This window comes from Medicago truncatula, chromosome 7 (genome assembly GCF_003473485.1).
Source record: "Medicago truncatula cultivar Jemalong A17 chromosome 7, MtrunA17r5.0-ANR, whole genome shotgun sequence".
NCBI classification, from domain to species: domain Eukaryota; kingdom Viridiplantae; phylum Streptophyta; class Magnoliopsida; order Fabales; family Fabaceae; genus Medicago; species Medicago truncatula.
Genome location: NC_053048.1, coordinates 501,090 through 512,032, shown reverse-complemented (window position 1 = coordinate 512,032; position 10,943 = coordinate 501,090). Strand labels below are relative to the sequence as shown.

The 10,943-nt window shown below is 34.4% G+C and overlaps 2 protein-coding genes across 2 annotated transcripts; both read left to right on the top strand.

Moving 5' to 3' along the window:
* Positions 1 to 310: 310 nt before the first annotated feature.
* LOC11405363 (anaphase-promoting complex subunit 11) lies at positions 311 to 2,274 on the top strand (the record flags this gene model as incomplete). The annotated part of the gene is made up of 2 exons (XM_013591967.3): positions 311 to 434; positions 1,918 to 2,274. Coding segments are annotated over 2 exons (240 nt in total), but the record flags the coding sequence as incomplete, so codon positions are not given.
* A 3,540-nt stretch (positions 2,275 to 5,814) lies between these two features.
* On the top strand, positions 5,815 to 8,662 carry LOC11414148 (pentatricopeptide repeat-containing protein At2g44880). Its single transcript, XM_003620951.4, has one exon. The coding sequence runs from the start codon at positions 5,879 to 5,881 to the stop codon at positions 7,682 to 7,684; it is 1,806 nt and encodes a 601-aa protein (XP_003620999.1). The 5' UTR covers positions 5,815 to 5,878; the 3' UTR covers positions 7,685 to 8,662.
* Positions 8,663 to 10,943: the final 2,281 nt, after the last annotated feature.

The window sequence follows — 10,943 nt, the reverse complement described above, 5'->3', positions numbered from 1 at the left end:
ATCAATTCTCAATCCTTTATATTTTCATCAAAAACTATACGGTTTAAACTCCTTTCGTATTTGACCAAAATATACATACACACGTTTGAATTTGGTCCTTCTCCTTTTCAATTCAAATCTTCTTCGTCCCAAACCCTAACTTCATCATCAGAAAATGAAAGTCAATATCTTGCGTATCCTTTTCATTTTTGCATTCTACCTGTTTGTGCTTTTGCTTCAAATCGTGTTTTTCTTGACTTAGTTTTCTCTTTATTGCTTTTCTGGTGGTGGTGTTAAAGAGTAAGTTATCTTCTTCTTTTTTCATCTATAACTAACTTTATTTCAAATTTTCAGCCTAACTTGGGATGCACAGGATGAAACATGTGGGATTTGCAGGATGGCCTTTGATGGATGCTGTCCTGATTGTAAACTTCCTGGGGATGACTGTCCACTCAGTAAGTTAGCATATAATTGTCTTTGGTTAATCACTTGATCTAATAATCTTTTATATATTGTGAGTTCTATGCTACTCAAGAAGTAGTTAAGCTCAACTGCATTGTTCATACCTGTTTCTCCACTTTCCTATTCTGCTGAATTGTGAAATGACATTGAAATATGTTCAAATGACATGCATTGCGAGCGTAAATTAATTTCAAAATAGACTTATAAGAGTGTTGTGACGTGGCAAAATAGTAAACTCTTATTTGTATTGGTGTAATTGAAATTTGCACTAACATTATATGTTCTTTAAATTTGATTGTTTATTTTATTGAATGAAATCCTTTGTTTTAACATTTATACATAAATTTATATGAAATTGAAAGTATCGTGCAGCCAACTACCGTGATATATATGTTACCATGAAACTATCATGCAATCGTCAAAGAAAGAGATAAAAAAATACTGTGTAATGAAATAAATTCCCTAAAAAGCAGGGGAATGTGAACTGAGCTGAAGAAAAGTAGTAGGAGAAAGACTAAAGAATCATGCTAGCATGAATTAATTTCATCAATATTCCAGGCCTTGCCTTTGTTCCACGTCTCAGTCAAGTTGATATAGGCCTACAACATAACCAATAAGTACACATTCCTATGGTGCACATGCACAACATTCTTCTTAATAGAATAGGCATAAAAGAGTGACTCATTCTAACCGAAAATTTATGTTGATTCTTCTCTAAGATGACTATGTTGGTGATTTATTCCCTTTAAAGTCTCTCATTTTGCTCCTTATGTGAGAAAATGCGCTGTTCTTTTTTTGAAAAAGAAAATTTGCTGGACTGACCTTTCTTCTGCAGCAGGCCTATCGAATTTGTTGCTAATATGGGTTCTTGTTGTTCTTTTTGTGCCATTACACTATCATGCAATCAGCCAACTGGTTTCAACTAACAATCATTGTAGTGTGCATTGAATTTTGCATTGTTTATAAGTTTTGTATGTTTTTGACCTTGTACACAATGGTTCCCCTTTTATTGCCTTTTTAGCTCTTTACATGCAAGACAGTTAATCACTCAGTTCCTTTCTAATTTTACTGAATGTAGATAAGCCTGGATACTTATAAACATCATTTGTGGTTTCATATATATATATGATTATGCATTAGTTTAAACTGTTACTAAGATGTGTTATCACTGACATACATGGGGATTATTTATAAAGCTTTATGCTCAAGGAGTTCGAAACAATTCCAGCATGATTGAGATTTTTTCAAGGGAGCAATAAGATGACAATTCTTTTATGAGCTATGAATTCATCCTTGAAAATTAGTCGTCACCACCTTGATGTCTTCCTCCTTTCCCTGAAACATTGCATCAATACATCGATAATTTGTATTTCTGTTTGTTTCGAGATTTGAGTTCATGAAGTTCCTGACAGATCAAATAATATATTCTTTAATTGTTTGTATTAGTATTCTAACTCTTTTTTCCACTACTTGCAGTTTGGGGTGCATGCAATCACGCATTTCATTTACATTGTATCTTGAAATGGGTGAATTCTCAAACCTCACAAGCACATTGCCCAATGTGTCGTCGGGAATGGCAATTTAAAGGTTGAGAGCACATATGACAATGTAATTTTGTTTTTCATGGAAAACTAGGGTAGAGACTAATCTTATGAAGTAACTAAGATCTTTTTAAGGGCAATGTAATTTGATCATTTTTATTGGATGTATTGCTTATGAAATAGGTAATGTACTATAATATCTCTATTGTTTCCATGGGATTGAAATTAGAGTTTCTAAATTGGTGCATGTTTGTTTTCTCCACAAAGGATGGAAAAAACATGCTTAGCACTATATTATGCTTATTTGTCATATCTTTTGAACCTTTTCATGACTTGGTTGATAAACCTCTACTACTTTCCCAGTAACAGTTGATTCATTCAAATGTGTAGTCTTTAAATTCTCTCCATATTGTGGATATAAAGATGCCACAAGAACAGCCTTCATGATTGTATTGTTTTTGCCACTACAAGACACTGAATTGGTCATACCAAGTACTTTCGGAAGATGATTTTCTCTAGTTGCAGATTAAAACAAGTTTTCATTACTAGTTGTTGAGTGGAAATAGGATTAAACACTGTTGTCAAGAGGACTATTCTCTCATTTGGATTAGCCAAGGATGTTTGATAGAAATTGGTGATCAACCTCCATGGTTTATTTGAAGGGTGAAAAACGTAGAGCGCCAAATGGTGGAAAACTGTCTTGTTGAAAAAAGTGGTCATGAAAAAAATGTGATGTCTAGTATGGTGCCTTCATAAGGTGTAATCATTGTGATTCCAATTGAAAAAACCTGTTATCATAAATCATTCCAGTTTTTTTATTATGTACAAAATTTTGAAAATTCAATTGCTTTTTTTTTAGCAATATTCAAATATTTAAACAATATTTTGTATATTTCCATTCCATCCATTGTACTATTATGGCTTTTTGCTCATATTTGGTAACCGGTATCTACATGAACCTCCATACCAGGCATATTCAAAGGTAAAGGTAAACACTAGAAAGTTAAACAATTATAGTATACTTCAAATAACTAACCTGAATATGAGCTTTTTGTTAAGCAGGTTTATCAACACAAGAAATTCAACAGTGCTTCTGAAGAGGTATAAGATAAACGTTCCCATATTATCTTCTGTGATTGAATATCCATATTTAAACTTACTTTAACAAGTATAACAACCGTAAACAGTTTGCAGACATGCTTAGAGACCAAAGAAGTCGAGCTAATACACTTGTTCAACTTTTGGTCACACGATGGATCCATGGTGTGCCACCAGCTATATATTGCTCTTTGGTTAAATCATCTAATAATTTACAGGATAGTAGGGGAGTATAGAAGCATTTCACAATATGTGCTATACTGCCACATACAAAAATTTGTACCATAATTAAGTAACCTTATCCAAATCATCTGGAAACACAACTTCCGTCACAACTGTTGGGATATAAAAATACAGAGCCTAATTGTTTAGGACTAATATAATGTCATGTAACAGAGGGACATTAGAAAACTTGCAACGAGTGGCGGAGCCATACAAAAAAGTTTGGAGTGACCGTCATCAAAATAAACTAAAATATATAAATCATATTGCATACAACAAATTTAAGTTGTAATAAATTACGCCTTCCTCTTAAAAAATGAATCGATTTTTTGACTATTCATCTAAACTTTTATGTTGCAAAGAAACAAATTTACCAATTTCAATTTCAATTTAACAATGTGTAATGTACAAGAATGGTTGAAATTGGGAAAGGAAGCAATATAGTAAATTTCAGGGTATAAAAAAAATTATTTATTTTTAAATGGGGTGCCAAGGCTCCCCCTTGCACCCCTGCCTCCGCCACTGCTTGCGACCTCAAGGGACAAAGTTCGAATTTCATATGAGACAGTTGTAATAATATGGTCATTAGTGCCACTTTTATTGAAAAAAATGGTGTTCAGAAACATGGCATCCATGAAAAGTAGTGAGAAAATAAAATTCTTTATACTAATAGTATTGAACAATCTTACAAAATGAGAAGGTTGAAAGTAAAGGGTACATCAAAGCCTATTTATAGGCATCCAATGACTACTAACTAACACTAATCACTAGCTCTAAGTAACTTCATACTTGACTCTTAACTAACTACTAATGATCATTATTCGTATCAAATTGTGCTTATTAGTAAAGTCACCCATCCGGTTTACTGCCCAAGGCGACGCTCTTTTATCAGAAACCAAAACTAACAGAAACCTTTGATAGCAATCTAATTTGATCCTTATAAGTGGGCCGTCGTGGATTCTTTTTTGGTGTTCTTCTCCTTGTTCTTGGCCAACTTGTTAGCCGGGAAATGCAGTCTAGCCATCAGAGGACGGGGTGCTCGTGTTTTCCTTTCAAATCCCCGCACACAAACATATCCTGTAAAACATTTTTAGTAATTTGTTTAAACATGTTTGCTAAAACAAATTTTTCACGTTTAAATGTCAATCAGAGGTATTAGTCCTTTCTCTCCAAAGCAAATCACTCAGTTAAATGTCAATCAGATTGGATATGACAACTAGATAGTGCAGTGATAACCTGCAATTAGGTATGTTCACGGTTTATGAAAAACCAAGTTGAACTGTGAGCTATACCAAGTCATATTGAAAAAGAGCCAAATTGTTGACACACCTCAGTTTGATGAAACGCTATTTTAATAAGGTTCCACTAAGTGAACATTTTTTTAATTGTTTAATCTAATGGCTAAAATTTCATTCTAAGATGAATATATTGAAATATGAGATTCGAATTGCAAGTGTTGAATATGGCAATGTGTTAATCTCTTGATGATGGTAGGTGAGCACAAACACATCATACGGACCACCACAATATTGATCCATTGGTTGTGGCTCCTCCTCCTAGACCACAACGACTCATCATCATGACATCCGTCGCCTCCTCCGCCTCCACATGGTGCTGGTGGGGTTCAAGCTCATTCAACTAAGGTGGTCCAGATCAGGGGCAAATCTTCTTAGGAGTCCATGGTAACCATGGCTCCCCCCAAATATGGTATTAATATTGTATCATGCATACTTAATGAGGCTTTTCATATGTGTCGCAATGGAAACTAAAAGCGCTATGTATCAAGTGGTCGTGAGTTCGAACGGAATGAACCACCACAACACATTATAATCCAAATCTGTGTGTGTGTGTGTGTGTGTGTTTTACAAATATTTGGCAGCCCCAACATCTTTAGTCAAGATCCGCCACTGGTCCAAATAGATCAGCATTGTGGCGCCTACCCTTGCTTGTGCCCACTCTCCCTTCCTCTACATTCTTTTGCGTCTGTTCTTGCCTAACAGAGTTATGGAAATTTCGTTGTTCTTAACTCGGTTCATGCGGTCCATATATGAAAATGTCAAAATCACATTACATACAATTAACAAAAATCGATAAAATAACCAAAACAACATATACTGAAGCAGTTCAGATTATATAATCCAAACTGGGAAATTGTTTCGGATTATATAATCTGAAATGGTTCAGTGTGCAGAAAGGAAAAAAAAGAATCAAATCACACTAAATTGAATCAATTTTAACTTACCTTGTGGTTGATGTTTGAAAAGTCTTAAAATGTGATCTTTTTGAGTAAAAAACCTTCAAGGATAGGTAGATCACACAATGTGAGAGTTTCACATTTTGGGTGGTGAGAGAGAAGTTTTAGGACAAAAACTAAAACTGTTGAAACGGGAAAGTTAACTAATTTTGAATTATATATAAAAAAATTTGAATTATATAATCTAAAAACCACCAAAAGAGAGTTTAGTTATATGACCGGAACAAATGATATTTTTAGGGGAAAATAGAACACGTGAGAAGAGGGAAGATGGGAAAAAATTAATCTGAAAATAAAGAAACTCTTGCCTTTCAAACGCTCGATGAGTCAACTATGGAGCAATACAGAAAGAAAATGCTTCAACATACTTCAATCATCAAAAACCAAAACTTTTAAAACATTACTTGAAATCCACGCTTTCATTCTCCGTAACTCTCTTCATAACAATCTTCACCTTCTTACCAAATTCATCTCTTCTTCCACTTCCCTCGCTCTTTCTACTCCTCGCAGAAACGACGCCGTTTCCATTGTTCAACACGCTCGTCTTTTCTTCAACCACACGCCACCCCACAAATGCGATGAATTTCTCTGCAACACTATCATCAATGCCCATTTCTCACTTCGTCAATTCAATCACGGTTTCACTCTCTACAACCAGTTTTCTAAAGACTGTTTTTTTAGACCTAGTTCTTATACATTTACTTTGATTTTAAAGGGTTGTTCTGTTTCTGATGCTAAAAGACAAGGTTTTCAGATTCATGGTGTTGTTTTGAAAAATTGGTTTTGTTTGGATTTGTATGTAGGGACTAGTTTGGTTGATATGTATGTCAAATTTGGTGATGTGGGTTTTGCTAGGAAGGTGTTTGATGAAATGTCTGTGAGGAGTTTGGTTTCGTGGACTGCCGTTATTGTTGGGTATGCGAGGTGTGGGGATATGGTGGAGGCAAGGAAGCTTTTTGATGGTATGGTTGATAGAGATGTTGCGGCTTTTAATGTGATGATTGATGGGTATGTGAAGATGGGGCGTATGGATTTAGCGAGGGATTTGTTCGATAAGATGAGGGTTAAGAATGTTATTTCTTGGACTAGTATGGTTCATGGTTATAGTGAGGATGGCGATGTTGATGAGGCTAGGTTTTTGTTTGATTGTATGCCGGAGAAAAATGTGCTTAGTTGGAATGCGATGATTAGGGGGTATTGTCAGAATGGACGATCACATGATGCATTGAAGTTGTTTTGTGAAATGAGGGGGAATGTGGATGTGGAAATGAATGAAGTGACTGTTGTGAGTGTTCTTCCTGCTGTTGCGGATTTGAGTGCTTTGGATTTGGGTGGTTGGGTTCATGGGTTTGTACAAAGGAACCAACTTGATGGTTCTGTTCATGTTTGTAATGCCTTGGTTGATATGTATGCAAAATGTGGGGAAATTGGAAAAGCAAAATTGGTTTTTGAGGAGATGACGGAAAAAGATACAGGTTCGTGGAATGCTTTGATAAATGGTTATGGAGTCAATGGATGTGCAAAGGAAGCGTTGGAGGTGTTTGCGATGATGTTAAGGGAAGGATTTGAACCGAATCAGATAACTATGACTAGCGTGTTATCTGCTTGCAATCATTGTGGTTTGGTAGAGGAAGGAAGAAGGTGCTTCGAAGCAATGGAGAGATTTGGAATTGTGCCTCAGATTGAGCATTATGGTTGTATGATTGATCTTTTAGGAAGAGCTGGACGCTTGGATGAGGCTGAAAAATTGATTCAGGCCATGCCTTATGATCCTAACGAAATAATACTGACTTCGTTTCTGTTTGCTTGTTGTTACTTCGAAGATGTTTCAAGGGCTGAAAGAATTCTAAAAGTGGCAGTGAAAATGGAGAAGGAAGGCGCTGGAGACTATGTGATGTTGAGAAATCTGTACGCCACAGAACGGCGGTGGGCAGATGTGGAGGATGTTAAAGAAATGATGAAGAAAAGAGGATCAAATAAAGAGGTTGCTTGGAGTGTTATTGAAGTTGATGGCAGATTTAGAGAGTTTGTGGCTGGTTATTATTCGCATTCGCATTCACATCTGGAGGCTATTCAGTCAACATTGGGGCAGCTATGGAAGCACATGAAAGTTGAAACAATTTATTGAAATTTGAAAGACGGAAGCTGAAAGGGAGACAGAGAGAGATATCAAAAGTAAGTTAAAATTCAAAAAGACGGAACAACATGTCTAGTTTTGTATCTCTTTCAAAATCTTTAATCCATTCAGGAGCAGGCTCTTAAGTCAACCAGAAAGATAGTGATCACAGACCAGATATGACCTTGACCTTTCCCATGTGTGAATTATCAGAGATGAGTTTTTTAACTAGTTTGATTCCCTGAGGAATTCTTCAGCTGAATTTATATTGTAAGTTTGTTCTATACCACAAGACCAGAAAAAATGATATTACTGGGAGGGAAAAGACTAGGTACTGATCAGAAATTCAATGAAATTCTCTGTAGAAACAAACAGCAATACTTCTTCCCAGATTTGGATACTTCAGAACAAGATTTTATAAAATATATATAATACCTAACACATACCTGAATGAATTAGTTCACCTCATTTTGGCTGTTCAGATTCAAAAGGCTCTGTCAATGAAGTCATGATACTTGGCAAGACTAAAAATGAGACCTAAACAGAACTCAATGGAACCGGAAGACCACAGTGCAAATCTCATTATTGGAATTCAGTTCACAGTATTGAGCATTTTGATGAAAGTGTGAGTGAATAATGGAGCAATTCTTTCACTAGTGATGCAGAAGAAAATAAGTTACTGTTCTCTGTCCATGATTCTGGCCATAGGACATAAGTATGTTTGCTGTTATGGCCTTTTAGTAATTGAAAAGTCCGAATTGATGAATCAAAATTACTTCCTGTTTGGTTAATGCTTTTGTAATCCTTTTACTGTATAATATTTAACTGGTACTGATGATAACTGATGAGTTGCAACAAGTTAGTTAGAAATTGTATGTAAGTTGTCCATGTTGTACTTTGTGTAAGGCAATTAACAGTTTAACTCGACAACTTGTTCTTACACGATACAACAGAAGTTCTTTAGAAAGTGTAAAGTGCTTCTTCTGATAAGTTGACTTGCTATATATATATATATATATATAATATATATTTCATTTCTAGTAATTCTCAAGTAATCTACTCCTTATTGCGTGATTAATATCCAATCAAACTAGCACTATTAGGGGAGTTAATCGACAAAATTTCCATTCAGTTATTGAAATAATAATCCCCAAGTACATCAAGAAACAATACTCCCTTAAGATTTACACATTAAAATTTTGCAACTCATGCATCCACAAGCTCTTGAAGAAATAATCACTGTATATTCAATGCAATGAATTATCTTTTGCTTCAATTCTAGGGGCCAAACTTTCTCCTTACCCTCCTTGTGTTCCTAGGGAATGTGACATGGATGTTGAACATGGTTTAGTAGAATGAACATTAGGTACACCATTTTTAATTACCATGTCAGTCTGAAACTTGAGCTGGAGAAATGGCTTTATGCTCTTCTGATTCCTTGGGTTTCTCCTCAAGCTAAACCATACCATTATCAACATCATGCAACTCTTCCTTAATTGCTTGATTCTGAATAACAGCTTCATCTATATACAAGAAAATAACAACACTACAAATTAACAATGTCAGTAATAATGATTCTAAAACACAGTAATTGGTCCAAGTTTTCCATTCTAACATACAACCTTATAAGATAGACAGATGGGTCCAAGGCTAACAAAATTCACGTCATCAACTCCAAACGTTAATTAAAAGTACCAGTATTGTCAAATAGCGACTATAGCATAGGGAATGTGGAGAAATTGTTCTCCACAATACACTATTCAGTATACTCTTGCCAAATAAAGGCCATAACGGGGCTATAATATCGTGGTGTAACGGAATTTGAACAAATTGACATTTTGTGTTTTAATAAGAAATGAAAAGAATATGATTCCTGCAATAAAGGGAGAAGATGGCGTGAGATAAAGAGGGAATAAATTCCTTAAGCTTTGTTTGCGAGTTTGAAGGAAAAGAGAGGGGAGGACTTTGAAAACTGAGGAGAACAAGCAAAGAAACACATGATATTGGGAGGGGAAGATTTTAGTTTGGAGGTTTATTTTTCTTCATAATATAAAATCTCTCTCATTTGAAGAACTAAAAAATTATGTTAGAGGAGAGTTTTAAGAGGGTTTTGGAGAATTTATATGAATTGTTCCAATTTAATCTATGTTGTTATAATTTACTCAAAAAATAAAATCTATGTTATAATATTCTTAAAATTAAAAATATATTAATCATAAACATTAAATTATTATTATCTAAAAAAATACTCTTTTAAAAAATGTGAAAGTTTTTTTTCTTTCCATTTTCTCATATATGCACAGTTCTCTATAAATGATGAAGAAAAATACTGTAAATGTCATATTTATCTTTTTTTTTTGTTTTTTTTGTTAATCATTTGGTTGGTAGGAGCTCTGGAAAATCAATTTTATTTTAATCCGCAAGAAACAGACCATTTATGTTTTTATAAAGACAATAGAAACTGTGTCGATGTAGAATCTTATGTTTTTATAATAATTTGTTTCGCAGAACATTAATTGTTAATTTAAGGTAAAATAACAATAGAAAAATAACAATAAATAAAAAATAAAAAATTAAGGGGTAACATATTTTAAAATATATTATAATAACAAAAAAAAAAAAAGGACTTAAACCAAAACCTTCTCAAATAAAAAAGCGAAGCAAAAAGGGGGGACAAAAAGTCAAACCCAAAGAAGAAACATGAAAAAGGAAAAAATAAACAAAAGGAAAATAAAGAGAACATGAAAGGAAAAAACACAAGCAGCTACTGTATCTTATCCCTGGACGAGTATTATGAACTTGAAAACCCTTTTAAAACTTTTTTTTCATGGCCTTAGATAAAATAAAAATAAATAGATTTTATTTAAAGCCACCACCTCATATTACGTGGCAATGGGGTTCCATCCATATAAGAGATAAGTGAAGCTAATGAGTATAAGAAAGTGAAATATAAGAAACTCGCCCAACTTGCTGTTGTCAATCCACATGCCAATCCACGAATTACATGTGGTATCTCTTGTTCGTGAAGTAAGACAAATATTGAAAAAGTGATATGGCAGAATATAAAAGTGATGATCGCAGCATTACGTGAAACAAGACTCGCTTCAATGCTTGATATTACACTTGATAGGAGCAGAGTGTATATGATTATCACGGTATTGTTGTTAGGGTTAGGGTTTGGGACACGATGTAGTGTCCTACCATAACCAAGTGCTATTTGAAATAAGAAAACAACAGCAATGAGTATGAGCATCACAGCAGTGTCATGTTC